Consider the following 15,671-nt stretch of genomic DNA (forward strand, 5'->3'; position numbering starts at 1 on the left):
CCGACTGCAAAAACCACCGCATCCACGTTGTGATGGAGTGTTGTCTCACAAGCCAATCGAGAATTTCCCAGTGTTGCAAAGCATCCCTGGGTTGGTGATTGCAGGTCTTAGATCTTTTTAATGAGATATCAACATGATATCTAAGCACCGTTTTGGGTAGCTGTCAAGATGCTTTGGTCTATTATCAGACTGAAGTCTTAGCGCAGAAGAATTTCAGTTTTATTGTGATTGTCTCTTTAAAATAAATGTAAATAAATAAATCGTCTGTCTCTCAAAACCGGTTTGCAGGTGTTGTGAAATACATTGGTAGAGTTATCTGATATGAGGTGTAAGACACGTATCTGAGGAGAGAAGAAAACCAAACCCCTAATCCCAGCCTAGAATCAGGGGTCTAAAAAAGTCAGAAGGCTGGAGACTGAAGTCAAGGGCTGTCATGGTTGAAAAGCTACTCCCTATACTAACAAGCATCCAATTCTATTGCCGTAGAAAAGGAAAATACATCTTGTCACTGACATCTTACGCTGTGGAAGCTACATACAGACAGCAGGAGTCCTTATGCAGCATTTCACTAACATGAGGATCGTCAGTCGGTTACAAATAAGCTCTTCGAAACTCTCAGCTGGTATATCCAGGGGCTTTTGCCTCCTTACTTGTATCTCAGGTGCTGGTTTCTGGTCTGCTGCACCCCTGCTTCCAGATCTTTTTTTGCCGTGAATAGCCTGGCAAACATTTGCGGTAGCTTTCATGCAAGACACACGCTTTTACTTTTTTGTCTTTTAGGCAGAGGGCTGCAATGATTAACCAAAAACAAGAAAACAAAAGCCTGCCTCGCTTTTCAGGCTTCTTTCATAACCTCCTTAGTGCAAGCTTTCACCAACCGACCCAAGAAGATACAGCCCTGAAGAGGAAACATCTCAGCAATCGTGTGAGAGCTACACAGAGCTACTGGACTGCAAAAGGAGTTAATTCTCTTGGGTCATGGCTTTAAAAGGTTATTCCTCTCTCAACACTGCAAAGCAGCGGCTCCTTTCCACTACCCCGGTCACTGCTGTCACAGCATCCCTCCTTGCTCCCCCATTCCAGCACCTCCACAGAAACCAAACTTCTTGCAGTTGGTTACAGGCTCTGCTGCGTTATGCCGATGTCTAAATGTAACCCAAACATGCCAGAGAGAGAGCAGAGATGATCAGGAAGCATTCAGCAAACAGTGTATTCAACCTTTTCATTAAAAAAAAGAGAAAATCTCTTCCCTGAAAATCTTAAATGGGTTTTTCATGCATGATCTGATTTTCACCCCCAAAAAATTAAATATTTGAAAACTAAATTTTTAATAGAGAAACAGTTTAACAGGAGTTTTTTGATCATCCCCTTGGTGTTGGCAAAGAACACAGATAAGGGGACTTAAGGGGGCTTCAAGCATTGCTTGAGGATTGCTACAGAGACTGAAATGGTGGCTCATTCTCTGTATTTGAAGAATAAGCCACAGATGTCATCAAATGCATTTATTTTAGCCAAAGTTCCTGGGGTTTTACCACCCATGCCCAAGTGTCCCCACAGGCTGTTAAGTCCTGATTCCGCAAACACGCGTGAGCTTTATATACCGGATTGTCTGTCATGCGGGGAGGGATGTATAGCACTGTCAGGTAAAACTCATAGAAAGTATCCATATAAAATGCTATTTGAGACGGTTCTCCGATGTTCAGAGCGTGTTGGAGATCCCCACCGTATGTGGTACCCATACCTGCTTCATCAGCAGTTGCCAAATGGTCTGTGGTTGAATGGTCGCGCTCAAGCCAGGAGATCTGAGTTCCGCTCTCGCAGAAGTTTGGCTGAGCCACCGGGTGATTTTTAAGTAGGTTGTGTTCATCTTGTGCCTCAGTTTCCCCACCTACTGAGCAGGGCTTGTAGCTTAAAAAGGGAAAGAGGAATGCATTAACGCATTAATGCTTGCAAGCACTTGAAAAAAGTTAAACTGAACATGGTATACTCCCACAAAATATGTTTATTAATTAACCATCAGAGATCCGCTGTTTTGTTAGGAACCCTTCAGAGATGTGTCTTCTCATTAGCCTGGTACAAAACAACCCACAGCAAGAGGGAACAAGTTGCTTCAAACGAGGTTCAACTTTCTGCCAGTTTAATCTTCATCTCATTGACAGACTTCTGAATCTTGATTTAATTATAGTTCCTTAAATGTTTTCTGATACCATATCTCAGTCTCTCTGTTCTATGTCTTTTTATGGTTTCTTTTTTGTCATGGGACAGAGGAATAGATCATTTTTTTCCAGCGTCCATTAAAATTCCCTTTGCCTGCAGTGCAGTATGCTCTATAAAAGAGATGAACCTGCTGCAAGTGAAATAAGCTGATGCTGCACTGTCTTTTTAGAGCAACAAAAATCTTTATAGATTATTTTTCCAAGTGTCATGAATCTCTTTCAAAGTCACAAGTCGCTGTTATCAATTAATATACTTAATGGTCTCATTTTCAATTCACATTCAGGCCATACAGAGTCTATGCTCACCCCGGCAGATGCTTGAAAGCTTTGCCTTTCAGAGATAAAATGTTACCTCGTATGTGATGGGGATGGCAAGGGGGAGTGAGTCGGGAGCAGAAAGACGTGTTAAAGTGCAGCACCTGAGGCCGTCTTGTTTTCTGAATTTACAGTCTCAGGCTGGCAGTCGTATAAATGAGTGATGCTCTCTGATGTTCTCTTCCAAGCAGGCTACAAAATTGGCAGGGAGTCTTCGGTTTTGTGCTGATGTGTCCAGAATTCAAATAATTTGATTCTTGGGTATAATGACAATTGGAGGCACAGTATTACCTTGAGAAACAGAGATGGGAGATACAGCTTCTGTATCCTGTATTGAATTAACAACCGATTCCCATTTACTCTCTCCGTTGAAAACTCTATTATGTGGGGTTCTTATTGCCCTTATTCAAGGGCATGGAATTAAAAAAGTGATATCGATGGTAATGCTCTCATCTTCCTACCATGACATTGAATAATGGGGACAGAAGGGAAATCTTGAAGGATGATATGCCTTTTAAAATACTGCTGATATTGAAAACATATAAAGGACAATGCATTTGAATATCATATTTGATGTCATATTCAGGTTATTTTGCTTTTTTGCCTATGCCTTTAAATCATCTTTGCTTTTATTCGTGCCGTTGGTTTTGGAACATTCTGTTTTCTTGTGATTTCAGGAGAGAGTCCTTACATACCTGAGATGAGGATGGAGGAGAAATGTTGGTTACACTTATGCCAGGAGAAATCTCTTCTCTCTCCTCCTGGATCCAGAAGATAAGAGTTAGGAATCTGGCGGGGAAAAGTCCACCAACAGACTGGTATAATTATACTGGTGTAATTATACACTACTGCCCAAACGGAGGCTCTTCTTCTGGCACAAGTTGTCATTTCCAGTTCGGCTGCAGCTCTGAAGTTACATACACTAGATAAATCTGGTGGTCTTATAAAAAAATAAGAATATCCACTGTGGAGCCTGCAGCATCCTTCCTTTACAAATATATTCCTTTAGGATTAAAAATGTATTTTCCTCTGTGAATGATACCTTATACAAAATAATAATTCCTTTCCATCAGGAAGCTTTAAAAATTTTACAGAATACGTGACGATATCTCCATTTTACAGGCTGGTAACTGAGAGGCAGAATATTTAACTACCTTGCCAACAGTCACACAGGAAATACTTTCTGAAGTGAGAACAAAGCACGGATCTTGCTCGCACTAGTGCAAAACCACGAAGCCTCCCTGAACTATTGACACTCTTACCTAATCTCAACCCAGATGTCAAGGAGGCCCCTTACGCTAAATTTTTAGTCAAACCTCTCTGTGAGGTGGAACCGTGGAAATCAGCTCTGCAGCATGCCCAAGTAACATTAAAAACTACCTTGGAAAGGGTTTAGGGAACAAGTGTCAAAACTCTTACCTGTAATGATCTCGGTTGATTCTGACCTCATCGATGCTGTCGTTATGCTGGTGTAACTCTGTGACTGCAGTTATTTTAAAGTCAGTTAGGCCATCGTGCTGTATGAGATCAGGATGCAGCTCAAAACCTCTTCATAGCAATTCTGAAAAGTCAAAATCATGGTGTACTTTGTCAAAGGGAAGCTCTTTTTGTCTCCCACTGCCCCTCGCAGAGTCAGGACTATCAGCAGATGGCCACCTGTGATCCGAAATGCGTGGTCTTCGTTCAGTGACCCTTCAGCTGGCAGTGCCATGGGATGGATGGGCGTCCCAGTGTCCCCAGCATACGACACTCCCTTTGGTACCTGTTCGTCTCCGTCATTAGCGTGTGACTACAGAAAAATCAGCTTTATAGCTGATTGCCATCATCTGCAAAATTTTCTTGCCGCTGACTAGTAGATGTTTGTGAAGCCATAAGCAGTCCTTGGCTCTGCTCATACGATAGGGCTATCAAGGTGTATTTTTTCGGGGAAAGGAGAGGGACTCTGAGAGGGACATTGCAATGACGTGGCAGGGCATGATGACCTGGAAAGCTTTAAAGGCATCTGCCATGAAGTTCTCAGTACTACCTTGTCTGGTGATGCAGGGCTCACTGCGTGTATGTGCTCCCATGCACCGACCTGAAGAACGATCGTGCGCCCGCACTTTGCGGTAGCATCCTGGTTACATCCACCAAGCTGGGGAAACCAACAGGGATAGTGACACTTTAGTTCTAGCTGGTCCAAATATTTGCAAGGAGCCACTGAGAGTGAAGAGAGATGATAGCTGTATTTTCCATGGGTACATAGATTTCTTGCCTGTGCTGGCAGGGATACATTTTAGGCTAAGAATTATAGTTATGACCAGCTGCCTGTGGCCTCCAGAGGTCAGCATATAACTTGAGAAGAGCTAAATCACAGAGCCCTCAAACTATACTTTTCAAGCATGATCTCCTTATGTATAGTTTCCAATTTCACCGGTAATAACGCTAGTTGTGACAACAAAAGCAAAGATAAAAAGCTCTCAGCATATCCATTGCAAAATGCAAAATGTTGTCTGTGGTCAGTACTGCCGCTTGCATGAGAGGTCCCTTAGGTGACAAGTTTATTGAAAATAATCAGACAAATAGATATCTACACGCTTAGGTGCTGTTCCTTGCATGTTCGTACCGATGGGGTGAATGGACGTGCCAGCTGTCTGCTGCATGGAGAGGCAGACGTGTTCGACTGTGTGATAAGCTTTCTTTTTTTAGTACACAGTTTTTGAACACAACTTGCAGTTCTAGTGACCCTCTGAAAGAGGATAACGTAGAACCAGAAAACATACAGAGATGAGAAACAGAGATTATCAGAGGCATGAAACAGCTTTCGTGCAGGAAGGAACTTAGACTATTCATCACAGAAAAAACAAGTTGGGGAGAATATGACATAGGTCTTTAAAGTCAAAAATAGCAGAAAAAAAAGGTGATAGGAGATGACCATTCATTATCTCTCACAATATGGTGGTCAACCAAGGAAGCAACAGGTTTTGAAATAAACACAGTGTAGAATTAAACCGTGAAAACCATCGCTTTGGGCCTTTATGGAGGCCAAAGAGTCAAAAAAAAAGGGACTGGGCAAACTCGGGGAGAATGGGACTGTGGGCTGGTGTTAAGCAGAAGGCTCTGAAGACAAGGTCACACAAAGCTTACTGGACCTTCCCGCAAGCTGGAAAGGCTTCATGCGGAGGTCACTGCCTGCTTGCCCCAACATCTTCCACTTGTCTCTGTGGGAGTAAGATACCGAATGTCTACTTTTGCCTGACCAGGTGTACTTCTCACCTTCTTATTGCTGTAATGCTAAGAAACTGCCTTTTGCTTAAGAAGCATGTGGTGACAGTCTTTGCAGGAAAGGCTCTGAACTTCATTCTTTCTAAATACTAGCAAGTATTGGTTTACTCTAGTGATATTATACTTGATTCAATAATCCAGAGCAAAATCAGGATGAGTTACCTTTCTAGGAGACCCTAATCTTACATGGTCTCCTCTGAGATCAGATAGCCTCTGTCTTTGTTGTGAAGTAACATGCAAATGGATTTTTCTGTGGACCGCCAGCCTCAAAACATCCTCATAAACACCAAAGAGCCTTAGCGTCACACAACATGATCTAATTTCTCCTTATCATGACGAACTCTACAAAGCTTACTGGGACCTCAGTGTTCTCAAATTACTGCTTTGAAAAGCAACCTTAAGTGGATCCAGCGGGCAGCAGCCGTAGGCAAAGTGTAGAAACCCTGCTACAAAAAATAAAATAAGCAATAGAAACAAAAAACCCAGTCCAACTCCAAAAAAAAAAAAAAAAAAAAGAAGTAACAACACTCAAATCTTCTGTTATTTTTATTAAAGCTGCAGAGTCTTACTACACACAACAAATATTTTATCGATATAATCTAAGTTAATAAAATAGTTGAACAACTCTTTAGATTTATATTTGTATAGAAATGATCTGTGGAACATCTCATCTTGAAACAGCAGTGCCTGAAAACAACTATTCAGCAGGATTTTTTTTAAAGAAGAGTTTGGGACTAGAGGATGCACTGTTCATTCTCAAAGAAAAAAAAATATCCATGCAAAAATAACTCCCACCCTTTTCCCGCTTTCTCTCCTACCCAATGTGTAAGGCCGTATAGAATGACCATGTAAGTGATGGCCCTTTTCTTCCAGTGTTCTTCCTCATGTCTACATTAGGAGCTGTCATCTAAACTCAGTAACTAAAACAAGACGAAAAGAAAATTCAATTGCACAATCCTAGTCTGCAGGTGACAAAGTCATAACATCTCTTTACAGAAGTCCCTACTCTTTTTCCAGTTATGAGAATTCATTATCGGGTTGCGTTTGTTCCCCAACTCTCGCCTACATGGCTGATGTCAGTTATTGTCCATACGCCTTTGTGAACAGAAGTCAGTCTATCTACTATTGCTTCGGTCTCCCTTCTTCACCTATATGTAGTTTAGATTCTACGTAGCACTGCCACCAAAGGGCCGACTCCGTGGTATTTTCCCCCCATTTTAGACAAAGCCCATAGCTCAAGTGATGATCTCCTCACTGCAGCTATGCATCGGTGTCGCCCATGAGATGTCTTTTATAGACTATGAGGCATGTCTTTGCTAGATCATTCCATTTATCTTAGTCCACTCGTAGATGTCCTGTTCACATACTATGTCCGAGTTGATGAGGAGGTATCTGTCCCCAACACAGAAATGTTTCTGGCAGGCAGCACATTTGAAGCATTCAAGGTGATACACTTTGTCCTTCACTCGCATGGTCATCTCGTAAGCCCGGATTCGCTTGTCGCAGGAGGCGCAGAGGCCATCTTGGCCAAAGAGCCTAAAACAACAACAGCAGAGAAGTAAGCAGAAGTTCCTTTGCTGGGGAGATGGGGAAAACCAAATCAAAACAAGAACACAACATCAGTGCCTTGATCCATCAGTCGTAGTATTGCCAAGCTAGATGGAGGTCACATGGAAAACTGCCAAGCAGAATTCTAAACTTTGCAATACCAAAAATTGAAGTAGAAAGTCCAAGGCCCTCACCTATTTTCAATATAATTGACTTCTCTGATCAATGACCTTACCCTGAATTACTGAGCAGCTTCAGGAGGAGTAAAGGTTCCCCAGATCATAGCATAAAGTTGTGCCATGCTAATACTTCCACTTCTGCGATCAGTTGTGGCCTATCTTCAGCTATTGCTATTGTAGTTTGCAGAAAGGAGTTGACACGAGCCATGGGCTAAGACTCCCCTGCCTCTTGTCGTTGCCTCCACGTCGGAGATTCTTTCAAACCCAACTGTTTCTATATCCATGAAGTCACTCAGATGGATACATGCTAAGACTTTCTAGATATTTATGCTAGCCCAAACAATTTTATGATCTGGACCGCTCTTTAATCCACATTGAAAACCCTGCTGAGATCATGATGTATTAAAGGAGCCTCTAACGAATGCGCTAGATACATATTCCCCTCCAGTCAGCTGGAGCAGTGCGACATACTCGGCTATGTGTGAACGCCAGCCTCCTGTGCAGTCTGCTGGCTACAGAGTTTGTTAGTCAAATCATTAATTAATAAGCAGGAATACATATATTTATTTTCTTAAAAGGAGGGAGAAATGCTACGTATTGCTTGCTCATTATATACACCTATTGAGTTTGACTTCTATGTTTCCATACTCATTCTGGAAAGAGTTTTTCCACCTCCTACACTTTTCTTACATATGCTGTGACTGCTTCATATCATCTTCTGAACTGGGAAAAGGATGCCCACTAAATTAAGAGATCTTTAAGGGAAAAAGACATTTCTTTCGTCTACCAGGAGATGTCAGTGTTTACTTCTGCCCAACAAAAGTAATCCTCAGGTTACACAAAGGTTGCAAAATATTTCATTAATAAGGGAGGATAGTATATGTTGCATTATTAAATAAATAAAAACGTTGACTTTTACTGCAAGAAAATACATAAATGAAGATGAAAAGTGTTTGGAAAGTGTAATTAACATTGGATCGTTGCTGGACTGTTGTATATGCAGAGTGTTTCCGAGCGGTCCCATTAGCAGAGCTCTGTTTCTGCTTAGCAAAATTCCCATCAGTAAAGCTCAGGGACACCATAATTAGGAACTCCACTGAGATTTTGGGTTAGTTTTTATTGGCAGGTAAATTAGCCTTCAGTAAGGTAACACATTAGGGATCCATTAGAAGAAATGGTACAGAACCAGCACGGCAAAGATCAATTCACTTGAATTGTAATCAAGAATATAAAGAGCCTTTGTGACCAATTTTCATGAAATATCTTAATCTCAATTTAATCCTTCTATTTACAAATTTTGGCAAAGCAAATAGGCAGAGAGATATTAATGAAAATACCTGTAACAAAAGCATTTGTAGGATCTAATTCTTGTCTATTCAGGTCCAGACTTAAGAACACTAAAAATCCACTGGATCCAAATTAGCGCGATCAAACTCTCCTGTGCTGGCTGTAGCTTTGCAATAAACATTCAGCACATTGCCTCTTTCTGCTTGAAGTGTCCCAGATAACTTTCCCAACCATGCAGAAAAAGACAGGGATCAATCGGTGAATAAAAGGCAGCAACTTCAGACACCGAGCAGCCCTGCTGGCTAGGGGAATCGAGCATCTCTTCTAGACCTGATATTACCGCATCAGGAAAATGAATTTAATTCGGTTACCTTGGATACCGTGCTCCTAAATGAGAGAACTAATGATCTTTCATCAGGCACCGATCTTGGCACCCTGGTTTTAGATACATTTCAGCTCCAAGCCGATCCTTGGAGAAGCACGGAGCCACTGAAAGCCATTTGGTGGAATCGGTTCACTGTCAGCTCAGGGGGAGCTTGCTGAAATTCATCATCTTTCCCCAATTTCTACTTGCCAGAATCCCACGCTGATGCTGCACGCTTCGCCTGGAGCTATCGGGCTATATCTGTACAGACTGGTGGATGCCAACGACCCCAAAGTCCTGAGAGTTCTTACTATATTTTTCACATTTTCAAATAGTTCTCTTTTGTGCACAACATGTAGCAATGCTTTAATTTTCATTAAAAAAAAAGGGTTGGTTTTTTTTTTCCCCACAAGATTTTTAAGATTTAACCTATAAACAACTCTTAAGTGACCTAATCAACACAGACAACCTCTGGATTTATCTATAACTTACTGAAGAACCCCAGGAGCACCATAAAGCATCTGCGCACGAACCCCAAAAATACATGAGCCCATATTGTAAACCCGAGCTTGCAATCAAATGGTGCTGCCTTACAACTGTGGGTGCCGTCAGGCTTTACATTGAAGAGTAATCAAAAATGAATTCTTTATGGATCTTTGCTCGCTAGCTATACCAATCCAATGACTAAGCAAAGCTGAAATGATAGAAAGAAGGGGGGGCGGGGCAAGGGTGGAACGAGTGGGTTGTGTACCTCAGATAGTCCCTTCTGCAGAGTTTTCTGCCCAGTTTGTAATACAACCGTCTCCCCACTTCTCCGAGCCTGCACCCGCACAGGTCGCAGCTGAGGCAGTCTTCGTGCCAGTACTGATCGATGGCTTTCAGGAAATAGCGGTCCCCGATGTTCTGCTGGCAACCGCCGCATGTCAGCAGCGAAGGGGGGATTTGGAGGACTTCATCCACCGGCTCCCTGGGGGAATGAAAGAATTGTTGGAGAAGGAAAATGGACTTTGAAAGCAACCACGTGGGAAGAAGGAAAAGGAAAAACAAAAGACAAGATTGGTCAAGTTAGAACAGGGATTACAGCCTCAGTTTTTTTCTCCCAGCGGAGTAAATGGTTTATCCTTCTAACATCAGAGGGAGCAGGACTTCGCTCTTCTTTTGCTTCAAAATAAAAATGAACAACTTAAATTTAAAGACTTTAAAAAAAATTCCAAAATTTGCCAACTAATTTATTTATCTTCAAAGAATAATGCATAAACGTGACAATCTGTGTATCACCCGTGTGTATTCATTACTGTAAAGGCATCTACTACTTTACTAGGACATTGGTATCTGTGTAGATACATCATTTTTCTTCTACTGGACAGGACATGAATTGCTCAGTCATGTGTCTCAATCCATGGACTTCTTCTAAAAGAAATACATTTCCCATAACATGATTCTAACATGATTAAAGATTGTGCTTTTTCAAAGGTACAATCAAAAAGCTGCCTGGATTCACCATTTCGTAGAAATGCTGGTTGTGCCTGTGCAGACCGACAACCACAAAGTCTTAGGAGTTCTTACTATATTCTTCACATTTTCAAATAATTCTGTTTTGTCCACAACATGTAGTGATGCTTTAAATTTCATTTAAAAATGGGGGGGGGTGGGTGGGTGGGGTGTCTCCCAACCAGATTTTTAAGATTTACCTATAAGCAACTGTAAGTGACCTAATCCACACAGACAACCTCTGAATTTACCTATAACTTACCGAAGAACCCCAGCAGCACCATAAAGCGGCCATGCATGAACCCAAAAATATATGAGCACATATTATAAACCTGAGCTCGCAAGCCCGGACTGTTAGTGCTGCTGGAAGCAAAGGGAATTTCGGGCTCACCAAGGGCTAAAGGACTAGAAAAGGCTCCTGAGGGATTTTACATGCAGTCGACTTTCTGTTGGGAAACGTAAATTTGAAGACTAAGTCTGGGGATGTCATTTCTCTGAACAGCATGAAATGAATAAATACAACAGATGAGACTGTTGCCCAACTGGTTTAAGTTTTGCTGCTGTTTTTAATAGAGCCAGAATTTTACCTCTTGTTACTTTTTTTCCTTCAGCTAAGGACATGAATCCCCTGGGATGGGTCTATGCCAAACTATTATTTGGGATTTACACATCCCTGCGTGAAAACTGGCACAAATCTTTATTGTGATATTAGCACTGACTATTCACGCACTTTATTTTTTTCCCTTTTTAAAAAGCTCTGAAATCTAGGATGGTTCTGGTGATACCTGGGGATAAAGCAATAATTTTCTTCAAAGCTACTTTCTTAAGGACTTCTCTTCTTTGCCTTTTTGTGTAATTTTACGAGTTCTGCCAAAAAACCAAGATCAGCAAAAAATTAAAAGAAAGGCGCCTGAGCTCAGGTCTGCAAGGTTTGCAGCGACCTGGTGCTGCCACCGCGGACCTCATCCAAACCCCAGGGAAGTTAATAAAAAGACTATCGGATCAATCCTTTAAGCACCTGCTTAATTTTAAACCTGTGGCTGGAGACAAGGAAGGCATAAATTTGCACATTTATCCTTCACCGCATCATGACCAAGGTTCTCAATAGCTGGTAGAGTGGAGCCCCATGGTTTTTTCATACGTTATCGAGTTCTCGCTCTAGCACGGAGTCCCTCAGCGCTTTGTTTCTGTCTCTGGTCTGTCCTCCCTGAGGCTGGTGGGGCCCAAGGAGACCCACACTGATGGAGAAGGATCAGGCTGCTCCCAGTTTCCAGCAGGCAACGGGAAAAAATTATATTACTACAGCTTATTTACTGGGTCAGCGGTTTTCAGAGCAAAAATTACTTTCTTCAGCAGGGAGAAACGACTGCTGGTCAAGAACTTCTGTGCTGAGAAACTGATCCTGCAGTTTTTATTCAGGCAAGCTGAGCCCTAAGATATTATCTGGTTATGTTCTGTTCTGGTTTTCACTCTTCTAAGTTTAAACTGCTGTGCCCTGCAAGTTGTGTCATAACGTCCCCCTCCCACCAGCTTTCCGTCCTGCGAGTTTTTGTTAAAATCATGGGGAACTCTGTATGTGATTAGGCCCTAGTTTTTCGAAGTTTATTCTTTTGGGCTTCATAGTGCCTTTCCTGACGTGTGGGCTCCACTCTGACAACTTCTGAGAGACTTCCAATAGAAGGAAACGCACATGATTATGCGTTATTATACATTATTTGAAACTTCAGGTGTACCCCAAAATATTTCATCTTACGGGTGTTCAGGAATCACAAGCCAGGGCTCTCTGAAAGCCCTGAACTCTGGAACAGCCTGACGGATGTTTATGCAGAACAGAATTGCTGGTTTACGCATTAGGTTTTTGATGTCCATAGATCTCTAAGCCAGCACTTAAGTCACTAGAACACAAGGTAGGTAAATAAATAAATATTACTAAAACTCTGTAGTTGAAACCTGGACGTCATACACCTAGGAGCTTGGATTACAGGTTCTTAAAAAGCAGTATCGAATAAGAGAAACATATAAAACATCAGATGTGACATGGAATGAATTGATTTAATCCCCGAAAGAAACAGTTCCCATATGTTCACTCGAGGTTTTAAGCGATGGCATTTTTAGTATCTCACAGGAAACAAACCACGAATGACTCAAGTTTACTGAGAGCAATGTTTTAAGTGTTATCTGAAAATGGAGATTTTATAATATTTTTTTTCTTCTCTCTTATCATGATTCCAGACAAGCATAACTGCAGTTATTAGCATGCACAGAGCTGAAATGACTCTGGTTTTATGCAGAGTTACCAACCCTCTTGCCAGCGGGATGCCTGCATGGACCGCTGCGGAGCACAGCCCGAAAGCCTGGATCAGGACACGAGAGCCCGTCCCTTACCCGAGTGGAAAACCCAGGGAGGGAAATTCTCATCTTCTACATCCCGTCAATCAAATGTCCTTTGCAGAACACCCTGCCCCCACCAAAGCAGTTTATACAAGCTCTTGAAAGTTGCAGTATGAAAATGTGGAAGTTGGGCACCCACAGAAACAGCTCTGACCTTTCACTATAATGGGCTATAGCGAGTTGGGCAGATCAAAGATGGGGCAGAGAGGCTCCCTCCAAATGAAAAACACCTTCGGATTTGGAAAGCGTGATGCTCTCCCTCTCCCGGAGCCGTTCCCAGCACCTCCGCGTCGGATGAGCGGCTGGAAAATGCCCTGCCCGGGGGTGGAGGGGGGGTGTTTGCCGCCTCTCTGCGCCCGGAGGCTGCTCCCGGCTGGTCTTTCCCGCAACTCGGGGAGCTCTCGTCAACCTACACCCCACCGCCAGCTCCCCCCACCACCACGGGGCCGGGGCCGCCGCAAGGAGCAGCGGGGGGAGGCGCGGGGGCTGGGGCAGCCCGGCCGCCGGTGCTCGGTGCCCGCTGCCCCCGGTGCGGCTCGGCGCGGCTGGCGGCTCCGCCGGTACGGCCGGGAGGGGAAGGGAAGGGGCGGGGGGGCGTGAAAAGGAGCGGCGGGGGGTGCTGCCGAGCCCCCCCCCTCCCCGCCGCCGGGATGGGGTCTGCCGGGCACACAATGCCGGTGGCGGCGGAGCCGGTGAAGTGGCTCCGGTGGGGAGGGTGAGTGGCCATCGAAAGGCTCACGGGGACGGGTGGGGGGAGCCGGGTAGAAAAAGAGGCCACTTACTCGGAAGGATCGAGGCTTTTCCTCTCGATGGCCGATGACATTGGCAGGGATTGTTCCTTTGTAGCGTGCCTGTGGTGGGATCTGCCCCCGCTGCCCCCGCAAAGGCTGTCTGCTCTCGAAGCCTTTTCACCAGCTGAGTTCCCCCTCCGCCCCCCAATGACATTCACAGGATTTCCTCCTGCAACACCAAAGAGAGAGAGCGAGAGAGAAAGAGAAAGAAATATGGGCTGGGGCTGCTGCTCTGCCGCCGGGCTCTGGCTCCGCAGGGCTGCCCCGCAGGCTCTAACCTCCCACCCCGCAGGCTCTAACCAACCTCCCTCCCATCCCCGCGGGCTTTAACCAACCTCCCTCCCATCCCCGCGGGCTCTAACCAACCTCCCTCCCATCCCCGCGGGCTCTAACCAACCTCCCATCCCCGCAGCGCTCCTCCTGCGCGCCGGCCGGCGGGGCAGCTCCCGCGGCTGCGGCTCCGGCGGCGGGTGGGAAGCGGCTGCCTCGGCTGCCACCGCTGCCTCAGCCCGGAGCTCCCCGGGCTCCGCTCAGGCTTTCTGCCCGGGCAGCTCTGAACATGCTCTGGAGCCGGGTGGATATGGTGCGAATGGGGAGAGCAGCAGCATTATTATTATGATTACTCCGTGGCTCAGCCCCGGGTCTCTGGTTTCATTTCCTTTTTCCTGATCACGATTCAAATACAATAGAAGGAAATCACACTTAAAGAGACAGCTGCCCGTTTCTTAACTGGACTCTGGGGATTTAGCAATACAAACAGCAGCATCACGACTCGCTGGGTTTCTTAAAGAGACAGAGCTGGGGCTCCCCAGAGCCGGGGCTGGGAGCTGACGATGCGTTTTCGCATTACAAGGGCATTTACTAACACTTCCTCGGTGGGAAGTGCTCGGGGGGGCTCAGGTAGGTGGGCAACCCGAAAATGATCCCAAGGGCTGGAAAAAAATAAGTGCCTGGTTCCGTGTTAGTGGCCTCTTCTCAGCTCCACGCAGGACCGAAGCGACAGTCACGGTCTCTCTCCTCTCCCTCTCGGTCTCTTACATATATATATATGTATGCCCACACGCACGCATATTTTTGTGCGGTTCTTCGAGATCCACAGGTAAAGAACCTAAGTATTATTTTCTACCTAGGATTCAAATCAGTCAACTGAATCGTGTCTCATTTATATCAGCTCGCGAACATTTACGGGTGTCTGCTTCCAGACGTCCCCTAGTTCTTGGCAAGCAATATAACAAAATTTATATCTTGACACCATTTGATGTTAATGAGCTATAAAAGCCAGAGAGTACGAAGTATCGATCTGTAATTAATCACAGAGAAGCTAAAGATGGGAAAGTCTTGCCTGACTATCTCTATTTCCCCACATACATACCCTTCCTCCTCTCCATCAGCACGACACATCCCGGAAAGGACTGATTTACAATGCCAGAGTGAAAACTATTACGGCAATTATAGCATTTCCCAGTCTCTGTGGCATTAGATACTGGCCGCTCCTGGAGGCAGAGTTCTGCAGGAGATGAACTGCTTGCCCTGTTAATTCCTTTAAAAACAGTAAGAAAATATCTGTAATAAAGCACTAGTGAATAGTACTAGAAATACTTAACTTCTATATTAATTCCCAGCAGATAAATGTATTGATGTCTATTTTTATGACTACATGCTAATTTTTTCAGCTTTTTGGCAGCTAGGGACATAATATCTGCAATACATTAATGAGCCCGATTCAAAGATTAGTAATGTCAGCAGAAGGACTGTTATTCATTTCAAGGGGCTTTGAACCAAGCTCTTGCAATACTTTAGAGCCATCACTGGTCATTAGAGCACA

General features: G+C 44.1%; 1 protein-coding gene across 2 annotated transcripts; it reads right to left on the reverse strand.

The window, feature by feature from the left end:
• Positions 1-6,323: 6,323 nt before the first annotated feature.
• LMO2 (LIM domain only 2) lies at positions 6,324-14,508 on the reverse strand. Of its 2 annotated transcripts, none has more exons than XM_075755426.1 (4): positions 14,244-14,508; positions 13,838-13,970; positions 9,925-10,140; positions 6,324-7,331 (listed from the first exon to the last, which is right to left on the reverse strand). In XM_075755426.1, exons 1-4 carry the CDS (start codon positions 14,248-14,250, stop codon positions 7,112-7,114), a joined length of 576 nt encoding a protein of 191 aa, XP_075611541.1. In that variant the 5' UTR covers positions 14,251-14,508; the 3' UTR covers positions 6,324-7,111. The 2 variants fall into 2 exon arrangements, with proteins under 2 accessions (XP_075611541.1, XP_075611539.1); XM_075755424.1 differs by having other exon boundaries at positions 13,838-14,015.
• Positions 14,509-15,671: the final 1,163 nt, after the last annotated feature.

The sequence above is a fragment of the Balearica regulorum genome, chromosome 5 (genome assembly GCF_011004875.1).
Source record: "Balearica regulorum gibbericeps isolate bBalReg1 chromosome 5, bBalReg1.pri, whole genome shotgun sequence".
Lineage (NCBI taxonomy): Eukaryota > Metazoa > Chordata > Aves > Gruiformes > Gruidae > Balearica > Balearica regulorum.